Source organism: Galeopterus variegatus, unplaced genomic scaffold (genome assembly GCF_000696425.1).
Source record: "Galeopterus variegatus unplaced genomic scaffold, G_variegatus-3.0.2 Scaffold510, whole genome shotgun sequence".
Classification (NCBI taxonomy): domain Eukaryota; kingdom Metazoa; phylum Chordata; class Mammalia; order Dermoptera; family Cynocephalidae; genus Galeopterus; species Galeopterus variegatus.
In genome coordinates, this window is record NW_007726621.1 from 518,051 (window position 1) to 540,606 (window position 22,556).

Consider the following 22,556-nt stretch of genomic DNA (forward strand, 5'->3'; position numbering starts at 1 on the left):
AATGTGGATTGGGGTGGAGAACTGCATCCTTGCAGAAGCAGAAGGGGTTTCTGTTTAAGTCAGAAGGCTTCTCGTCAAGGGAAGGGGGAAGGGGAGAGAAGGAGGTGGGTGGCACCATTTTGTACTTGGGCTTGTCTAAAGTGGCAGTGGTTATGTTGCAGATCTGTTAGAAATGTGTCAGAATTTGAAAGGCAATGATAGTAAATAACTCATTATTCGTTCTGAGAGAGAAAGAGGAGGTGAAAAGATCCTGAGCTCTGGAGTCACAAAACTAGGTTCAAATACCAACTCTATCACTTCCTGATTATAACTGTGGACCTCTCTGGACATAATACGTATGTACTTCATGTGTAAAAGGGGTATGATAATTGTAGCCCACAACGTTGATACAAAGATTGATAATGTATGGAAAGCACCCAGCACTGTGGCTGCCATAGTAAATGCATAATCATGTTAGATATTTTTATGTGTTATTACAGTAAGATCTCCCACTAATGTTCAATTAGAGCTAACATCTGTCTTTACAGAAAGAGGAACAAAACACAAGAGAAAAATAAATATAGTCCAAAACTTTATTTTAAGGCATCGTTTTGAACTTTTTCATCTTTTCTATATAAGTTTCTAATAAATCAGATCTTGCTGAACTGATTTTTTCCCCCCATTTGTCATTTGCTGGAGGTTATAACTGGCAATTCAGATAGGAAAGTTTATCTAGGAGGGGAGGTTCACAGAGGGTGGAGTTCCTTCCCTATCTGGGTGGATTTCTTTTGGGAAATTAAAAAATACGTATTAGTTTTTCAAGATAAAAAATTCTATATAGGTAGCTGTTGGGTTCTTGTACCTGCCGGTAATATCCTATATTACCGACTGGGCCAATTGCTGAGCTAGGACTGGGTCTTGAGCTCCCAGACCCCTCAAACCCATTCACAGACTGGGTCACAGAACCTTCATATGCCAGGCTGGGTCACCAGACCACACACACGCCAGGCTGGGTCACCAGACCCCTTCACACAGGTCTGTGAGTCCTGCCGGTAATATCCTATATTACCGACTGGGCCAATTGCTGAGCTAGGACTGGGTCTTGAGTTCCCAGACCCCTCAAACCCATTCACAGACTGGGTCACAGAACCTTCATATTCCAGGCTGGGTCACCAGACCACACACACGCCAGGCTGGGTCACCAGACCCCTTCACACAGGTCTGTGAGTTAGGTAACCAGCCAAAACGTCCTTGGAAGCTGTAGGTTGGAAAGCATGGCTGCACCAAGTGAACGCCCGAGGCCAACGCCCACCCAGTGCTTCACTCACACTCTCACTCTCAACAAAACTAAAAAAGATACATTGGTGTGCATGTGCACTAACCACACACACACACACACACACACACACACACACACACACACACACACGAAGCAGTAGGTTGGAAAGCATGGCTGTACCAAGTGAACGCCCGAGGCCAACGCCCACCCACATGCTTCACTCACACTTTCACTCTCAACAAAACTAAAAAAGATACATTGGTGCGCATGTGCACTAACCACACACACACAGGCACGCTTACAATGGATGCTGAACCGCACTTTTCCCAACAGTAGCTACTTACAGTTCCTGTCTTAAAAGTGTAAAAAGTTAAGTAGTGTGCAGTTTACTTGCTTTTTGCACTGGCAAGCTCAATGCACAGCTGAAATCCTTTAACAGTTTGTAAAAGATAGTGAATATTTATAGCTAGTCTTTAATTTCAGATTCCTACTTTCTCTTCTCTGTAAGTCAGGCTTATGGTCTTATTTCTGATTTTTAGCACCTTCACAAAATTGTTCAGGTGAATAAATAGAAAAAGTTCTTCATTTGACTCTGTTACAAGATTTTCTCCTGTAACTTTTTGTGAGCATCTTCAAAATGGGAATGATGATGTAGCAAAAATGCCTATGACTTTCAAAGCACTATACCTAGAGGAGAGAGAAAAGTTGTTAAGCAACAACATGCCTTTCATAAACCAGGCAGTGTGTTGGGATAATTTTTAATCTATCTATTTTAATTAACTGAGTAATTCATGCCGTTCAATACTATGACTAATTTAGAATTGGATGTTTTAAGAAAACTAATTTCAATAGTTAAAAAAAATCTTATAAAAATATATTTATTAAGATAGAAAAGGGCAGATATTAGATGAGGAAATTGATACACAGAAATTTGGACTTAAGTTTATGTCAGTAAAGGAACTCAAATTGCCAGTTTATAGTGTTATGCTTTTCCCACTGGAAAACTAATGATTCATATTTGGGAAGATATTTGTATGTTGTCTAATGATCTTAGAAACAACCCCTTATTTTAACCTGTTGAATAGATAAAATATAAATAAATGTTGAAAAAATAAGTTTTATATACAGGTAATTATAAGTTATAAAATTTTGACATAGGCAACTAATTTTTATAGACTATCTGTCTGCAAAGTATTGGCAGTGTAACTCCAACATATGTATGGAATTGGGAATACGGATGGTTATGCATGGAAGTTAAAGATTTTAAAAGAACTTACAGCTATCAGAGATGTCAGAAAATGGTAATAGTTTTCCCAGGAAATAGTTTCCTATATTCTGTTTTTTATAGACACTGTCAGCTAGGGTGCCTCAAGAGGGTTAGTCTAACAGAACTTTTCATGATATTGTCTATTCCTAAAATGATGAGGTTAACTGAGTGTGCAGTGTTGCTAGAAAGTTTCTTTACAAAAAGAAAGGTATGTTAATGGGCTTTTCCACCCCAAAATGACAGGTTTTACTTACTTTTTGTGTGATACCTTTCCATTCTAGTATTTCCTTCTGCTATAAAACAGCATTTCTGTATATTTTCCAGGGAACATAGTTAATAACTTTATGGGTTTTTCTTTGTTTTTTTGCAGTTGGCCTGCTTGGGGATTGGAACCCTTTACCTTGGTGTTACAACACCATGCTCTAAACAACTGAGCTAACTGGCCAGCACAGTAACTTTAAAGGCCCTTACTTCTTCTGCCTGTTGACTTTGACTAGGTATTAAAAGCATCAGATAGAAAATTTACCACAATATTATTCTAAAAATACAGAGTAGTGCCTTAAAGCAGTGATAAGATGAAAAGGAAAAGCTTTACTTGGATAGCTTTACTTTGGAGCAGAAGAGTGAAGTACGACCTGTTTGATTAGGGGTCCTTCTTTGTAGTCTTCAGCCACCTTGTGTCTTTTCCAAGTTGCCATATTTTTATTCACCAGATATTATTCTCTTCATTTAGCTCCTTTCTATTCACTGGTTTCCAGATCTGCCAGTCCACTTTTAAAATAGCCACCAGTTGACAGTGTTCTAGGGGCTCCTACAGCTGATCTCAAATGCAGGAGCTTCTGAGGTGCTTTGAGAGAGAGAACAGAATGTCAGAGTCCAGCAGGGGACCAGCAGATTGTGGGAAACCATGTGACTGTGATTCACATATTCAAGGAGAGAGAACTGGTTGTTTCTGTGTCTAGATTCATCCTGTTATGAGGATAATACCATCAGTAATGTAATTTTAATTGCCTGGATGCTTTGACACTGGTTTAAAAAAATAAAACTTGTAGCAGTGCAGTTATTGAGCAGATGAGTTTGAATAGAACTGAATTTGATGACATTTAAATTAGGGCAGTTAATAAGGACTGATAATTTCAAATTATAATGTTTTAGGCATTGGGGAGGGGCAACTCATCTATGTATATATCTATTGTCATTAAAATACTCAACTTTATTCTTTTGCCACCAACCTTAGTTGACCTGATGCTGTTTGATTTGTATACTGCGTCTACTTGTGAAACCCTTAAAAAAGCTGACTCCAATAAGCCGTACTTAAAAAGTTAGAAGGCATATTAATAGATTTCAGATTTTGACTTTAGGATATTGCTGTCAAGGATCAAATTTTACCACGGATTAATTTCTTATGCTGTATTGTCACACAATTGCTAATGAACTATAACTTATGAATTTGTGTTTTTGTATACATTTAGATCAAGGAATTTTCTTCAGTCCTTAGAACATATAGGAGGGAAAGTCGGTAAGGAGAGTTGTAACATGGACCTTTCTTTTAATTTGTAATTCTAGGACGACATAGACAGCCTAAACCCAGTTCTCAGGGACAACCCGCAACTTCACGAGGAAGTGAAAGTCTGGGTAAAGGAACAAAAAGTTCAGGAGATTTTTATGCAAGGTAACTATTTTGAAGTTATGCATTAATTTTTTTTTTTTTTTTTAACTAGGCAACTTATCATTATTTGTCTTTGGTTGTTCAGTTATATGCAGTGTAAACAGAAGGCCCAATCTAATATTTTGAGTTATATGAAGCCCAGGGAAAATTGCAGAATCGTAATAATTTCAGTTGAAAGCTGATAATTTCAGCAGTTTATTCACTAATTTGTGCTAAATTCCGTGCATGATATTATAGCCACACAGGTGTTTTGTTGATAGGAAATTTCCATATTACAGAATGCTTTAGGTGTGTCCTTCCTAGAAAGGCATTGTTTGCAGTAGAGGTTTGCCCAAAGCCACAATTGATTTCCTTTGAAGAATGTTGTTGGTATCTGATAAAAGTGGTCTGTTTCAGTGCTAACCTTCTTTAGCAATTACCACAGCACTAGTTTTAGTTTTGTTTTCTTTATTTTGTAAGTTACAGGTTTGTCTACATGTGACCTTGAAACAAGTATAAATTCAGTCCCAGCTCTTTCACTTAAAAATTTACTTATCCTGTCAACCTCACTTTTTTCATTTTTGTAAAAGGAATAACAATACCTAACAATTGGAGAGGATTAAATAAGCACTTGGAAATTTTGAAAGCACTTTTTAAATTGTTAATGTATAATACTATTTTTAAGGTACAGCAGTTTTCCCCCCTCACAGTTCCTATTAAACTTTAGAGTATTTGATGTTATCTTAGTGCCTGTAAACTGAAGAAATTTTTATCTCAGTTATTCTCTTCTTTGAAGTGACTTTTGTTAATAGGTAAATCTGAATATACACAGATATATGTTCTTTAATATTTAATGTTTCCATATCTATAAATATCATTTGAAAAAGTGAGTTTAACCCCAAAGTACACAGTATTTCTTTTAAAAAAAAAACATTTTTAGTGCTGCATTTATAAATTCACTTAGCAATCTCTTCATGTTTTAAGACTTTTAGTGGCTTTTCATAGGAATCAAAATTTGTAGTTGCTTATGGTAAAGTTTTGGCAACTAGAAAACTCAAGACATCAAGTTCCAAGTTACCTTTCCATTTCAGCCATGTAGTATTCTACCCCACCTTCTTAAGTAGCTTTATAACCTTACTATATTCTAGACCACTATAATTTTACATTTTGGTACTGTCCTATTATTAATTTATGATCCCAGAAACAGCCTTTCTGAGTTAAAGTACTTTATTTCTATTGAGTCAGGAAGTATGTATGTCTAGTAGAGTGCATATGATGATAACTTCAGAATGATCTGTTCTAAATGATATTATTTACTTGTCTTCTAAAGCATTTTTTCAAAACTGATAATTGGATATGATATTACTCATCTATCACATAGGTCATGTTTCTCCTAAAAAGTAGTTTTTAAATGAAAATGTCTCCATTTAAAATGTTCCTGTTTCTTGTGTTTTTTTTAAAGGTCCTTATTCCTTAAATGGGTACAGAGTGAGAGTGTATAGACAAGACTCTGCCACCCAGTGGTTTACTGGCATAATTACTCATCATGATCTCTTCACCCGCACCATGATCGTTATGAATGATCAGGTAAATAGTTTCAGACTCTTTTAATTAATTTTTATTACTGGAGAGACAGAAACACTAAGACGTTGAGAAAGAAAATTCTAGCTGACCTAAGGATTAAAAAAAAAAAAAATTCCCAAATGGTTTCTTTTCACTAATGAAAACTTTAACACATGTTGTAGTTCTTTCCGCAAACTTCAGTGTTGGTATGCTCACTTGTATAAGTTTACTATGGTGTTTTAAATAACAGCTTGAAAGTCTTGAGATTTCATATATCTTTATTTCTTTATTTTTGTGAAAAATGTTCAGTTTTAAAACTGTGGAAAGAGTAAATATTTACACCTTCCTACCGGAGTGGATTGTGGAGGGTATCTGATAGAACACTTTTATAAGCAATTGAAATACTTTGGTTAAAATTTTAGTCTAGGGGGCCGAGCCCGTGGTGCACTCGGGAGAGTGCGGCACTGGGAGCGCAGCAGCCGGTGCACTCACTGGCTGAGCGTGGTGCTGACGACACCAAGCCAAGGGTTGCGATCCCCTTACCGGTCACGAAAAAAGACAAAAAAAAAAAATTTTTTTTTTTAGTCTAAATGCTAAATAAATTATATCGTTTATTGCATTTAACTAGTTTTCCCAAAATGATGACAAACTTTTGCCTCTCAATGAAGTACAAAATTGCCTTGAATTTTTGAAATAGCTGTCTTTACCGTCATTTAAAAAATTATTTGTTTTTGTCTTTTTCTCCTTCTTAAACTCTATATCTTAGTTTTATTTTACTTCCTACTTTTAAAATGCATTTTATAACTTGACATCTATGTTTTTTTTTGTAGTATCACTACCTGTTGGCATTTATGTTCTTTGTTAATTGTTGTCCTTGTTTTTGAAGGTATATTTGCAATACATATATTTGCTTTTTAATTCTTGGATAGCAGTTGAAAGTGAACTTCCGATTAAAAAGATACTGTAATCTTAAAACTGATTATTGTAAGTCTGGCAGTATCTTATAAATAAGGGACCCCAAACTGATTTCTAAACATTTGCACTAAGTAAAGAAATTGTACTAAATATCATAGTCGTTAAGCTCATTGGGTTTAATTTTTGTTTTTGTTTTGTGTCATGGATTAGGTACTAGAACCACAGAATGTCGATCCTTCTATGGTTCAAATGACCTTTCTAGATGATGTTGTTCACTCTTTGTTAAAAGGTGAAAATATCGGCATTACATCAAGACGCAGGTCTCGTGCCAATCAAAATAGCAACACTGTCCACGTATGTATGCTATTAGTGATAAACTTTTGTAAAATATTCTTCCTTAGTCTATTTAGAATCAGGTAGTAAACAGTCATTGTTAATTGCTTATTTTTAGGGTCATTATACACGTGCTCAAGCAAATAGTCCCAGACCAGCAATGAACTCCCAAGCTGCTGTACCAAAACAGAATACACACCAGCAACATCAACAAAGAAATAACCGTCCAAATAAGAGGAAGGGCTCAGATAGCAGTATACCAGATGAAGAGAAAATGAAGGAGGATAAATATGATTGTATATCACGAGGAGGTAGGACCCACTTTTTTTTTTTTAAGGGAATGAGAACGAATAAAAATATATTTAAAATATGCTTATTTAGTATTGATTATGAAAAATGATGGTTCTCTTTTTTAATCTTACAGAAAATCCTAAAGGTAAAAACAAACACTTGATGAATAAAAGAAGAAAACCTGAGGAGGGTGAGAAAAAACTCAATATGAAAAGATCACGAACTGACAATGTTTCAGACTTTTCTGAGAGCAGTGACTCAGAAAATTCAAATAAGAGAATAATAGATAATTCCTCAGAGCATAAGCCAGAGAATGAGTTGCAAAATAAAAACACTTCAACGATAAATGGAGAAGAAGGAAAATCCCACAATAATGAGAAGGCAAGAGAAGAGACACTAATAGATAGCCAGCCTCCCTGGGATCAAATACAGGAAGATAAAAAACATGAAGAAGCCGAGAAGCAGAAGTCTGTTGATGCTCAGCTTCAAGAAAAAATGATCATCCATTCATCAGAACAGCCCACGCTTTCTGATCATAATCCTAATGATTTACTTCTTCAGGAATGCAATATGGAAAAAACACATGCAGTGGAATTATTACCAAAGGAGAAGTTCATATCCAGACCACCCACACCAAAATGTGTTATCGATATTACAAATGACACTAATTCAGAAAAGTTGGCTCAGGAAAATTCAAGTACCTTTGGCCTTCAGACACTTCAGAAAATGGATCCTAATGTTAGTGATTCAAAACATTCAATTGCAAATGCAAAATATTTGGAAACAGAAAAACAAGATTCTGACCAGAGCTGGGTCAGTGATGTCGTTAAAGTGGATTTAACCCAAACATGTGTTAAGAATGCTTCTTCAGGAAATGATCACCTGAATATGGAAAAAGAGAAAAATCAGTATATCTCTTACATGTCTTCTTTAAGTGCAGTTTCTGTAATGGATGATAAGTTGCATAAGCGAACTCCACCCCCAGAGACTATAAAATCTAAACTTAATACTTTAGTAGATGCTCACAAGACAAAATCCAATCCCTCACCTGAAGTTGCTAAACCCAAAATTACCCATTCTCCTGATTCTGTAAAGTCTAAGGCCACATATGTGAACAGCCAAGCCACTGGTGAAAGAAGGCTAGCAAATAAGATAGAACATGAGTTATCAAGATGTAGTTTTCATCCAGTTCCTACTCGAGGCAGTACATTGGAAACTACAAAGAGCCCTCTTATCATTGATAAAAATGAGCATTTCACAGTTTACAGAGATCCTGCACTTATTGGGTCAGAAACAGCAGCTAATCACATTTCACCTTTTTTAAGCCAGCATCCTTTTTCTCTTCATTCGTCATCCCATAGAACCTGTTTAAATCCAGGTACCCATCACCCTGCCCTAACCCCTGCACCTCACTTACTAGCTGGATCATCTAGTCAAACTCCATTACCTACGATTAACACTCACCCTCTGACTAGTGGTCCACACCATTCTGTTCATCACCCTCATTTACTTCCCACTGTGTTACCTGGAGTGCCTACTGCATCCTTACTTGGTGGCCACCCACGACTAGAAAGTGCTCATGCCAGCAGCTTGAGCCACTTAGCACTAGCACACCAGCAGCAGCAACAGTTGTTACAGCACCAGTCACCTCATCTTCTTGGACAAGCCCATCCTTCTGCTTCATATAATCAGCTTGGACTCTATCCAATTATTTGGCAGTATCCAAATGGAACACATGCATACTCAGGACTTGGTCTCCCTTCCTCTAAGTGGGTTCACCCAGAAAATGCAGTTAGTGCTGAAGCTTCATTAAGGAGGGTAAGTTACACTGTGGTTTGCCACATGTCGATATATATTAAGTAACATTTACAAATGCTTTGTCGGAATTTAATATTTTTAGGTCATTATAAAATATGTTAGACTTTAGTAAACCTCAGCGCAGTGGAAACAAATCTCAGAAAAGCTTATTTATAAAAAGAGTTTAGAGAAGTAATAACTTTTAGATTGTATTATTTATTGTAGATTTATGGTGTATATATTCATAATTATAATGCTCAGCCAAATTCCTAGAAGTGAAATTTCAGGTTAAAATTAGGCTTTTTTGGGGCCGGCCCGGTGGCACACTGCTGCAGTGTGCCGCTTGGGAGTGCAGTGGCGCTCCCGCCGAGGGTTCGGGTCCCACATGTGGACCGGTTCCCGCTCACTGGCTGAGCGAGGTGCGGACGCAGCACGGAGGGTTGCCGGTCCCGTTGCCGGTCCCGGTCCGGTGCGGGCGCGACACTGAGGGTTGCGATCCATTGCCGGACATGAAAAAAGAGACAAAAAGGAAAAAATAAATAAATAAAATTAGGCTTTTTTATTTTTGGTGGCTGACTGGTATGGGGACCGAACCCTTGACCTTGGTGTTACAAGGCTGCACTCTTAACCAACTGAGCTAACCGGCCAGCCCTGTAAAGCTTTTGATATGTTTTATCAAATTATTTTTAAAAACAAATTGTTATGTCTCCCTGCTGAATATGTTATATTAATAGTATATTACAAGGTAGGACTCTTTAAGCCCCTTGTTCTCTTATGGGTGCCCAAAGTTGAAGATTCCCAGTTTGGGAGTAAATTGCAGCTGAGAGTCTCTCTATCTAACAAAGACTTGGTAGAGGTGGTGGTATAGGGCTCTAATTCCTTCATGGGGTATATGGTTTCTCTAGCAAACTTTTTTTATACTAAGTGTTATTAGTTCATTTCTGTTGCTTATAACAGAATACCTGAAACTGGGTGATTTATAGAGAAATAGAATTTATTTCTTACAGTTTCAGAGGCTGGGAAACCCAAAGTCTAGGGAACACATCTGGTGAAGGCCTTGTTCTTGGTGGTGACTCTCCACAGCAATGACGAATGGCTGGGGAAGAGAGAGCTAACCTCCTCACCTTTTAATGCCATCAGAACCACACCCATAACCACCCATCAAACCATCAATGTATTAATCCATTCAAGAGGGGACAGTCCTCACAATCTGATCACTTCTTAAAAAGTCCTCACTTTTCAATACCATAATTGGATTTCCCAAACTCTTAACACTAGAGTTACAGTGGGGAATGTTTTAATGAGTTTGGGGGGATATTCAATTCACAGCACTAAGAAATGGTTGTTAAGGGATTACAAGCCCCAATATCAAAAATGGAGGAATGGGTATCATTATTATTTTCCCAGGAGAAAACCTTGTCCTTTATAAAAGCCCAGGATGCTCTTAAGGTATCAAACAATGTGCAACATTGATATCCAGGTACCAGATACTAGAAAGTCTAGAATCCACAAAGCTACAATGTATAAAAATTCAAATGGTTTGGTTTATAATAATAAACTACTCTGGTCTAATTTACCTCTTCATATTTGTTATAGTCTCTCCAGAGCTGTTCAATGTTGATCATTGGATTAACACAACCTCGTTGATAAACTCTTCGGACAGCTGTTATTCTCTGATTTTCTGCATAAGATCCAACAGCTTCCCTGAGATTGTATAAGAAATGCCATCAATTATAGCTAAACCAACTATTTATATGAAAAAAAACTATAAAAATACACACACAAAAAGAGAAAAAAAACAACACACAACACACACGCACACAAAATACTTACACGCCTTTTAGGAAATTGATGTAATCCACCCAGATCTAAGAAATAAAATAAAATGTTAATATCTTTGTTGATATTTTCAAATTTAAGTGTGATCCGAACCCTCGGGCGGGAGCGCCGCCGCGCTTCCCAAGCGGCGCACTATCCAGTGCGCCACCGGGCCGGCCCCCATCTTAACTATTTTTAAAGTGTACAATTCAGTAGTATTAAGTATAATCACATTGTTGTGCAGCAGATCTCTAGAACTTTTTCATCTTGTAAAACTAAACTATACACATTAAACCCTAATTCCCCCTCCCCCAGCCCTTGCAACTACCTTCCTTCTCTCTGTTTCTATGATTTTGACTACTTCAGATATTTCTTATGAGTAGGATCATACAATCTTGTTACAGGCTTATTTTGCTTAGGATAATGTCCTTGAGTTTCGTCCATGTTGTAGCATGTGGCAAGATTGCCTTCTTATTTAAGGCTGTGTAATATTCCATTGAATATGTGTGCCATATTTTCTTTAGCTGTTCATCTTTTGATGGACACTGGGGTTTCCTCCATTTTTTGGCTATTGTGAGTAATACTGCAGTGAGCATGAGTGTTTTGTTTTTTTTTCCTTTTTTTTGTCTTTTTTTCGTGACCGGCAACGGATCGCAACCCTTGGTGTTGCGCCCACACCTCGCTCAGCCAGTGAGCGGCCGGTCTGTATGTGGGATCCGAACCCTCGGCGGGAGCGCCGCCACACTTCCCAAGCCGCGCACTATAGCAATGCGCCACCGGGCCGGCCCCAGCATGAGTGTTTTTAACACCGTCTTAACGTCATCTTTATTAACAGCTTTCTGAAAATGGGTGAGATCCACAGTAGATATGTTGGGGATGGTGATTTGGAAGATAATGCTAGGGACTTTCTCATTTACTACAGGGATAATATTGCTTATGCATAGCATTGATAATGCCAGTAGATGTAAGGATGGTGTTCATCATGCCAAAAGTTTGTCAGAGGAGTTAACTGTATTTTGGGTAGTAGAAATGATGTAGACTGTGGTCATGAGTCCTTCTGTGAGTCTCAAGTTGTGATGGATGACTTTGATGGTAAGGTGAACCAAATGGTTGGTGGTGCGAGATATGGTTCTGACAGCTTTGAAGGATTTTTCTTGTGGCTTATTCCCATTGCAAGCATCACTTCCTTTTGGCTCCACTTTTATAAGAGCTGTGGCTCTTATAAAGTTGCTGTAACACTGCACTCTAACCAACTGAGCTAACTGGCCAGTCAGTTTTTGATGAATTGATGAATGAACTTGATTATAATTTCTGTTTCTGATGAAATGTATTTTAAGAATAGCATTCTGTTTTTGCTATTAACAGAATATAATCTTTTGCTTGTACAGTCTTAGGAAATCATATAAGGTGGGTTCTGTGACATCATTTGCAGTAAGTTAAAGGGACTGACTTGAAGATCTGCTTTCAGTGATGCATTTCTAGAAATCACTATTTTAGTAGATTAATTTTCTACATAAAAGGGAAAAATCCATATAATTATGTTGTTTACTTATTTGTCTGAATATTTCTAAGATGCATTTAGAAAAAGTTACAGGTTTCATAAATATTCTATTAAAGTTCTACTGTGATGCATACTGTGTTTAGCTTTTCCAGTAACTGAAGTCTAGATTTTTTTTTTAAATAGAATTCTCCCAGTCCTTGGTTACATCAGCCCACCCCTGTGACCTCAGCAGATGGTATTGGATTACTTAGTCACATTCCTGTCAGACCTTCCAGTGCGGAGCCTCATCGGCCTCTTAAAATTACAGCGCATTCCAGTCCACCATTGACAAAAACTTTAGTAGATCATCATAAAGAGTAAGTTTACCAAATGTTAAAAGTTATAAATACTTGTCTTTCATAATTTTCTTAATTCACTTTTAAATGGTTAATTTTAAGTTAATAAATATCTTAAAACTAGGCTTTGAAGAAGTACTATTTTTTCTGTTTTGATATACCTTCTATTTTGCTTGATAATAGAGTACATGCAAAGGTATATTTTACTTTTATAATAAAATGATATTGCACAGAAGCTATCTTTGTATTTTGCAAGAAAAAGTGGTTACAGAAATCTTTGTGTATTTTCTTTTCAGAGAATTGGAGAGGAAAGCTTTTATGGAACCATTACGGTCTGTTGGATCCACATCAGCAAAAAATGACCTGGATCTAAATAGGTCACAGACTGGAAAGGATTGTCACTTGCATAGGCATTTTGTAGATCCAGTATTGAATCAATTACAGAGGCCACCCCAGGAGACTGGAGAGAGATTAAACAAATACAAGGAGGAACATCGTCGAATTCTTCAAGAAAGTATTGATGTTGCTCCCTTTACAACTAAAATTAAGGGGCTTGAGGGTGAGAGAGATAACTATTCCAGGGTAGCATCATCATCCTCTAGTCCTAAAAGCCATGTTATCAAACAAGATACAGATGTAGAACGCTCAGTATCAGATCTTTATAAAATGAAGCACTCAGTCCCTCAGAGTTTACCCCAAAGTAACTATTTTACTACCTTGTCTAATAGTGTGGTCAACGAACCACCAAGATCATACCCATCCAAAGAGGTTTCACATATTTACACTGAAAAACAGAGTAATGCCCTTGCAGCAGCACCTAGTCCTCAAACTCTGACTTCCTTTATATCATCTCTTTCAAAGCCTCCACCTTTGATTAAACACCAACCAGAAAGTGAAGGTTTAGTAGGCAAGATACCAGAACATCTTCCCCATCAGATTGCCTCTCACTCAGTAACAACCTTCAGAAATGATTGCAGGAGTCCTACCCATTTGACAGTTTCTTCTACAAATACACTCCGCAGTATGCCAGCTTTACACAGAGCACCAGTATTTCACCCACCAATCCATCACAGCTTGGAAAGAAAGGAAAGCAGCTACAGTAGCCTTTCCCCTCCAACTTTAACTCCAGTGATGCCAGTAAATGCTGGTGGGAAAATTCAAGAATCACAGAAGCCTCCAACTCTAATACCTGAGCCAAAAGACTCTCAGGCAAATTTTAAGAGTTCTTCTGAACAGAGTTTGACAGAAATGTGGAGATCTAATAATAACCTCAGCAAAGCAAAAGCTGAATGGCATGTGGAGAAAAGCAGTGGGAAGTCACAGGCTGCTATGGCATCAGTCATTGTACGTCCACCTTCTAGTACAAAAATTGATAGCGTGCCAGTAATGCAGTTAGCTTCCAAAGATCGAGTTGGTGAAAGATCTTCAACCAGGGCAAATAAAACAGATTGCCTCAAACCAGCAGAAGCTGGAGAGACTGGAAGAATCATTCTGCCAAATGTGAATTCAGACAGTGCTCACATAAAATCTGAAAAAAACTTTCAGGCTGTCTCACAGGGCAGTGTTCCCAGTTCAGTCATGTCTGCTGTAAATACGATGTGTAGCACCCAAACGGATGTATTCACAACTGCTGCCACTACTATCAGTGTTCCCAGCTGGGGTGGTTCCGAAGTAATTTACAGGGCAGTGTTCCCAGTTCAGTCATGTCTGCTGTAAATACGATGTGTAGCACCCAAACGGATATATTCACAACTGCTGCCACTACTATCAGTGTTCCCAGCTGGGGTGGTTCCGAAGTAATTTATTCTTTATCAAATACCATTTTGGCCTCTACATCTTTAGAATGTACCTCTTCAAAAAGTGTCAGTCAGTCAGTGGCTCAAACTCAAGAATGCAAGGTTAATACCACAGCTCCGGTTACACTAGTGAGTAGTAAGACAGGAAGTGCTATTCAGCCCAATTCTGGGTTCTCAGGCACAACTGATTTTATCCATTTAAAAAAGCACAAGGCAGCATTGGCTGCAGCTCAGTATAAAAGTAGTAATGTCAGTGAGACTGAACCTAATGCTGTGAAAAATCAGACATCTTCAGCTGCCATTCCCCTGGATAGCACTGTAATCTGTAGTACAATTAACAAAGCAAACTCTGTAGGAAATGGGCAAGCATCCCAGACAAGTCAACCAAACTACCATACTAAACTGAAAAAGGCCTGGCTTACTAGACATTCAGAAGAAGATAAAAATACTAATAAAGTAGAAAATTCAGGGAATTCTATGTCAGAGATTATTAAGCCATGTTCTGTTAATTTAATAGCCTCCACATCTAATGATATACAAAGTGTAGATAGTAAGATCGTGGTTGATAAATATGTAAAGGATGATAAAGTCAACAGGAGAAAAGCTAAAAGAACTTATGAATCTGGCTCCGAAAGTGGAGAATCAGATGAAAGTGAAAGCAAGTCAGAGCAAAGGACTAAAAGGCAACCTAAGCCTACTTACAAAAAGAAGCAAAATGATTTGCAGAAGAGAAAAAGTGAAATAGAAGAAGATTTGAAACCCAATGGAGTTCTCAGCCGGAGTGCCAAAGAAAAAAGTAAATTGAAGTTGCAGAGCAACAGTAATAGTGGTAAGTAAATTACTTTTATCGCAGGTAAAATGGGCTGAATGTTCTAGCCGTAATGGTGTGGTTCTTTGAAGACTGTTGAGCTTAAAGGTATTTTTAACCTTTATTTACATGCCTTAGTGTTAACGTAGGTGTTCATTGACCTCATTTCTGTATTTCACAAGTGCCCAGTAAGAGGAAATGAAAGAAGACATATTTCTCCATTTTTAAGAGACTTGTTTTAAGAGACTTGTTTTAAATATCTGTTTTACCTAGTATTTATTGTAGGTAATGCATGTAACGCAGTGTGTAATTAGTAGTTACTCATAATTTTGACATTTCTAAGAATTATTAAAATGCAGTTATGGCTGTCACACCAAAAGTATATTCCTAATGTTAGGTAAGATATTTATCTACAGCAAGATTTAGTTGGAAAAGAAATCCTAGTCACATACACTGATTTTCAGGCACATTTCTAGAAGGGAATTACTTCAGCATAGTATGAATGTGGCCTATATCTCACCCTTATCTGGTGACAAAATTGGAAGCTTCTTGAAATTACCATCTATTTAACTAATAATGATGCTCATCCGAACAGTCCTTAACAGTGGTTAAATTAAGTAAAAGGGGGAGGTTTGTGTTTTTGTGTGTTCATTTCTGTGTTCAAGAAAAACTTCCATAATAAGTAAATACTTCAAAACTGATAATATTTATATTTCGTTTGTGGCTATGGCTTGACAATGCAAGTGATACTTACCAGTAATATTCACTATAAAATGTTTCTCTATATTTTTACCCTAGAAGTAGTTTTTCTCAGTTTGCTTATTTCTTTTTAGGTGTGTTGCACAATGCAGAAAGCACTTAGTTTCACTATATCCGTGTATTCATCCACATACAGTATATGAAATGTCTGACAATATGGACACCCAAGAAGTACTTTCACAAGCACTTGGATGCTTGAAGGCTCTTATTTGTGTCTTTTCACTGAAAGAGGTTTTCCCACGTGCCTGTGTGGAAACCAGAGGCAAAAAACAGGAGGATGGAATCATAGAAAAGGACAGTCAGAAAGTAAAAGAACAAAGGACAAGCTCAACTAGAGACAGAGACTGGCAGACTGAAATGCAAGTATAGTCAGAAGACAGAGAGGGAGATTGGCAACGGAGGAGTATGCGTACTACCACTTACTTGAATATTGGATTATATACAATGTTGCTTTTTCTTTCTCCTGTATTCTCCTTACTCCCCACAGTGAATTCATACTAGGCTTAGTGTGGTCAGTAATTGTTTTCTTCTATCTTATGTAACATTTCCTTTGGCATTGGGTATTCAAATACTTGAGTTAAAAATTTACGGAAAACAGAGATAGGAATGTTCCAGGTTTTAACACTTAGAAAACTCTTATGAAATTAAATTTATGAAATTAATTCTTAATGATTAAGTACATATTCTCTTTTCATGCTCCCAAGTAAGAGTTCTAAGACAAAGGCCAGAATGAGTGCCTTTTCATCTAGGTTGTGATGCTTAGTCAAATCTCCCCTACTGGTAACTAATATTTAGCTTCAGAAAGCCTATTTTAAGTACCATTTGTTCACCGAGTCCAAAGTAATGTTAAGTGACTATTAACTGCCATCTTTTAATTATGGGCAGAGTTGACTTGCTTTTGTTCTGGGATGTCTAGAAAAGTTATTTAAGTTGGGAGTTTTCATAAGTCAAGGAACTTCTAAACCCAAAAGGATTATCTATTTCATGGATTAAGTATAACCTTTTTCCTTCTAATGTTTAGTGGGGTTGTCATCAGTCATGGTCAGTCAAAGAGTAAATTAGGCCTGCACTTAGATGGTGTAATAGAATTATATATACTATTATCTATGTATAATTATATATTTTATAACATATACAAATACAATAGTGTGTTTCTTAGTATATTCTAAAGCCAGATATAATAGATTTTGTTTTATCTACTGTTTTGAAATGTCTTCATATGCTCCCATTTATTTCTTATGATTAAAAGTTGGCTGCTTTTCCATAACTAATTTTTACATAATTATATTTTATGACCTGAAATTGCCCGCCAAATTTAAGTATATCTTGTATAAGTCCCACAATACACAAACCCAGCAGTTTAACTATAATCAGAGTTAATTTCTATATCTTCAAAAAAAAATTTTTTTTAAGGGATGGCATATCAGAGATTCAAAGTGGGCATGTGTTTGTCTTGTTTCCTTCTTCCCCAATTTTCTGTTTCTAGGGCAGCTATTTGTGGATTAGCTAATAAACAGAGAACTAAGGTTAAAAACGTTCTTATTGTATAAAGGGAGAAAAATATCCATTGAGTTAGGTACTTTTTGTTGACTAAGTGTCTTAATCTCACACTTTTAGGTTTTACATATTACCAATAAATTAGATATATAGAATTGAAGGGTGTGGTTTTAGTTGTACAAATATATTACAGTTAAATTCATAAAAGGAGTTACCTAGTTATGTGTGGCCTACCTAGAAGCAAAAATTATAATATTAAAAATTCTCCATATGAATTGGGCCTTTATGTCTATTCTTTCATTCTTTTTTAAAGCTCTAAGTGCCTGTTTTGTGTTACATAATTGAGATTTACTTTGAAATGTCAGTTCTTTATTATACTGCTGTTTAAATTGTTCAGTGGTATGGTGATCCATACTCTGAGCTCTTCCATTATCTGAAATTAAAAGCATATCAGTTAAAGTTATTTTCTAGTCAAAATAGGGATATATTGCATTTAGTTTATTCTAGTGTTATAAATTTAAAAGTAAATAAATGATTGGAAGCAAGTGTGCCAAATAAAAATTTATCAGCAATGCAACATTTCTGTTGCTCATTCTGACTTCTAAGAGCTCTGAATTTTTTTTATACAGCCTGTAGGAAAACAATCTGTCTTATACACAATGGAGGAAATAACAACCTTTTTACACAAGCCTACTGGAAGTGTTCTTATACCATAAGTAGCATGGTGTGTGTGTGTGTATGTGTTGTATGTATGTGTGTTTTTCTAATAAATTAAGCCAAGTGGCTCTTTGCCCTAAGTTAGAGACATAAGAGGGGATAGTATATAATTGTAAAAAAACAGGCAGCAATCCTAGAAGTGATAAATAACTGGACCCGATTTTAAACGGGCTACCCTATAAACAGTACTTTCTGTGTTAAGATGGATAATCTTTCTGTAATTATACTTTTATACTACCAACAAACAAGTAATAGTGGGAACTTTGGACAAGAATTCTGCTGCAAGTTTCTGCAAGAAGTATCTAGTCTCAGGAGAATGCTTGTACCTCTGATCCACAAAATGGACACGATTAGAAAACAAGGATAGGAAATACAGTTTATTCTTTCAACATGACAGAAATAGCCAACTGTGTAAATCTAATGACTGACATATAGATATATTAATATAGGCAGGATAAGTATACTATATAAGGTAGAGTCAGCAAATATTTGCTGGTGCCCAAATAGTTTACTTTTAAATGAATGTGTTTTAAAAAATTTAATAGGTAGAATTTAATTTATGTATATTTTTTCTGGTTCCTCGTGGTCTAGAGATGACTGCTTTACTTGACTGATTACTTGACTGATTAGTAGATGACTGATTACTTGAGCCAGTATTCTTATTCTTGTTAAGCTCAAGTTAGTAAACATAATGGAAAAATGATGTAGAGTATGGTAAATAAATTAATTTTTTTCCCTTCAAATATTAGACTTTCTAGTTCATTTTAGTTTTTTTCCTCTTTCCACTTCTTTGATTCCTTTTTTCTTTCTTCCATCAGTAAGGACAACCAAGCTAATATTGGGGGTTTTTTTTCCCTTTTATTTTCTTCAAACCCTTTTATTTTTCTAAAAGGTACTGGTGCTGTCAATATGTTGAAATCAAATAGAGGGTATTGTAATAAGGGAAAGATATTAAGAGAAATATATTAGCCCCTTTTCTCTCAAATTTAGGTTTTATCACTACTTGTCTTAATGAGCCTCACTTACCTTGGAAAATCAGATTAAATATTTCAATAGAAGTGTGTTAAAACTAGCCTGTAGTTTCTAAATATATGAACTTTTAGTCTTTAGGTTCTTGCTGTAGATCTTGAAAGAGCTTCCTCCGACATGAACCAAATTTCTGAATGGGAAGACTGTATTTTTAGTTACAGATTTACGTAGAGTAAGGATAATTCTCATGTTTGCTACTATACACATTTGAATATTTAATATGCAAAGAATACAGTCATCTGGAAAATTTATGTAGTTCTGCATTTCCAATATACTGATAAGAGTCTGGTTCATTTGGTGAGTTTAATTGGTTAGTAAGTAGAAATGCTGCTACGGACTTTTTGGTTATTAATCAGTACCTAGAAGTCTAATATTAATCTTTGCTTTTCTACAGTCTTACTATATTGTCACAGTGGTATAATTGACTTGAATTTCATCTCAAGGAGTATACCTTTCTACAAAACAAAATCTTGCTAAAACTGTCCTACTGATTTTACAGCTGGCATCCCTCGTTCAGTATTAAAAGATTGGCGTAAAGTCAAGAAGCTGAAGCAAACTGGGGAATCCTTTTTACAGGATGATTCCTGCTGTGAGATAGGGCCTAACTTACAAAAGTGCCGAGAATGTAGACTTATTCGCAGTAAAAAAGGAGAAGAACCAACTCACTCACCAGTGTTTTGTAGATTTTACTACTTTAGACGGTAAGTGAAAATATGACATTGGGAAAAATATATATTGGGTTTTGGAAATTATACTATTATTCTGAGTGTCCCTTTTAGATGTGGGAATAAGTCTTTGAGTCTCCATGTTTCTGAAACATTACAAAAGAATATTAAACTTTTTGTGCTAAATTTTAACAGTAGCTGACTATTGAGCTAAAATACATATTTATATCATTACTCGTATTTCATATGACCTTTCTCCTCTTAAAGATTTAACCTTTCTTAATGAGAAAATATTGATTTTTTTTTTTCTAGAAAATAGCATTTTGTCCTTAAATCAGAAACAATGTAGCACTTATATCTGTCCTAGTCACAAATAGACTATAAGTCTAGGTAAATAATCTAGGCAATTAAACTTAAGTCAGTGTATTACATTAGAATTACCCATAATTTTCTTTTGTTAAACATAATGTTAAACATTTGTAGCAAATACAAATATTAGTTATAAAATGACAAGAAAGGATTTGTTAATGCCATGTCACATTTCACAGGTTTTGTAGTAAAATCTAAAAACCATCTACAGGTGTTTTTAACCTGTGTACTAACTTAATATTAATACTACTAAATAATGTTTGAAAACTGAAAATTTACTATGACCTTTCTCCTCTTAAAGATTTAACCTTTCTTAATGAGAAAATATTGATTTTTTTTTTCTAGAAAATAGCATTTTGTCCTTAAATCAGAAACAATGTAGCACTTACATCTGTCCTAGTCACAAATAGACTATAAGTCTAGGTAAATAATCTAGGCAATTAAACTTAAGTCAGTGTATTACATTAGAATTACCCATAATTTTCTTTTGTTAAACATAATGTTAAACATTTGTAGCAAATACAAATATTAGTTATAAAATGACAAGAAAGGATTTGTTAATGCCATGTCACATTTCACAGGTTTTGTAGTAAAATCTAAAAACCATCTACAGGTGTTTTTAACCTGTGTACTAACTTAATATTAATACTACTAAATAATGTTTGAAAACTGAAAATTTACACGGGGCCGGCCTGTGGCTCACTCGGGAGAGTGTGGTGCTGATAACACCAAGGCCATGGGTTCGGATCCCATATAGGGATGGCCGGTTTGCTCACTGGGTGAGCATGGTGCTGACAACACCAAGTCAAGGGTTAAGATCCCCTTGCCGGTTATCTTTTAAAAAAAAGAAAAAGAAAAGAAAACTGAAAATTTACAGATAGACTTGTAAGAGTTCAACTAAAGAGTAACTGGGTAACCTAGCCATTAGAGACTAATTAATGGCCCACATCTGGAATCAGTCATTCCTGATTTTGAATCCCATCTCTGTCCCTTAGTTCTTGTGTGACTTTATTAACTGTAGCTAGGACTCTGTACAGTTAAGCCTGTCTCATCTGCAAAATGTGAATGATAAAGGTACCTACAGAGGGGTTTAATGAGGTTAAATGAGATAAAGTATGCAAAGTTTTTAGTGTAGTACCATGTGCATATTAAATGCTCTGTTGTTAGCTGTATTTATTTTTCAAATTTCTTCTTTTAAGAAGTTAAGAGATACTTTACTCTGGTAAATACGCTATGCTTGTGTCCCAGTAGACACCCCCAAAAATATGTTAGGTAGGAACAGATCTGTTTTTCTCTCTTTCTTCTTTACTTCCATAGTCTTTATAGCCAGAGTTCCCAAAGGGCAGACAACTTCAGGGAATAGTTGTAGGAGGGTGCAGTACACATAGGAGTGCAGAAGAGATGAAAAAAGAAGCCAAAAGGAAAGTTGTTTTGAAGAGATAAGAAAATCTAGGAAAAGTTTGAAGGGGAGAAATGTTCAGGTAAAGGTAACAGCACAAAGCTGAAATAAGATTATGGATCATGACGAAGGGAGAAAATTGGTTTTAAAAAGAAGAGGGGGAAGGGTAAAATAATAGAGGTATGACAAATAGGGGTAAAAATAATGTTTGTGTTGTCTTTAAAAAATACAGTATGGCTAAATGAATTTCAAACATCCCTTGTTTGAGAATAAAGAGAGTAAGTAAGTACAAGATAATCATAAGAGAATGGCAGTTTTGCCTTTTGCTTACCATGAACTTCTCTGATATTGTAGTTAACATTATTTGGATGTCTAAGCTGAGGACAAGTAAGCACATTAATTGGGTTCTTTATAAACCATTAAGAGTTTCATCCATCTGCTCCTAAATCACTTTAGTAAAGTGTCTTTTATTTTAACTAATGAAAATATATGTGTACTTGGCTTTTTTTTTTTTTTTTTTAATCCTCCCAGTGAAAATTTTAAGGTGATTTAGGCCATTTTCAACTTTAGTGATTCCTGATTTAGGTTATGTAAAAAATAACAGCCTTGCTCTGGGGAACATTGGGCCCACATTTTTGCTTTTGTCACTTGTCAAAACAATTGAGCATAGTTTTCCTTTGGTTGGAGGTAAGTAATTGAGGATAAATGATAGAGACAATCTTATTTCTTGAAATAACCTAAAATTAGTGCTAGTTATTGCCATTTGTGTAACACCTATGAGAGTTATTAAA

The 22,556-nt window shown here is 35.9% G+C and overlaps 1 protein-coding gene across 1 annotated transcript in view; it reads left to right on the forward strand.

Annotated features, from left to right (window-relative positions):
- Nucleotides 1-22,556, forward strand: part of JMJD1C (jumonji domain containing 1C) — a 297,310-nt gene that overhangs the window by 247,089 nt on the left and 27,665 nt on the right. The window contains exons 4-12 of the mRNA XM_008569549.1: nt 4,092-4,197; nt 5,636-5,760; nt 6,862-7,005; nt 7,103-7,295; nt 7,409-9,093; nt 12,575-12,747; nt 13,023-14,306; nt 14,423-15,351; nt 19,832-20,033. Coding sequence (XP_008567771.1) covers nt 4,191-4,197; nt 5,636-5,760; nt 6,862-7,005; nt 7,103-7,295; nt 7,409-9,093; nt 12,575-12,747; nt 13,023-14,306; nt 14,423-15,351; nt 19,832-20,033 — 4,742 coding nt within the window. The 5' untranslated portion in view covers nt 4,092-4,190. The remainder of the gene's footprint in view (nt 1-4,091; nt 4,198-5,635; nt 5,761-6,861; nt 7,006-7,102; nt 7,296-7,408; nt 9,094-12,574; nt 12,748-13,022; nt 14,307-14,422; nt 15,352-19,831; nt 20,034-22,556) is intronic.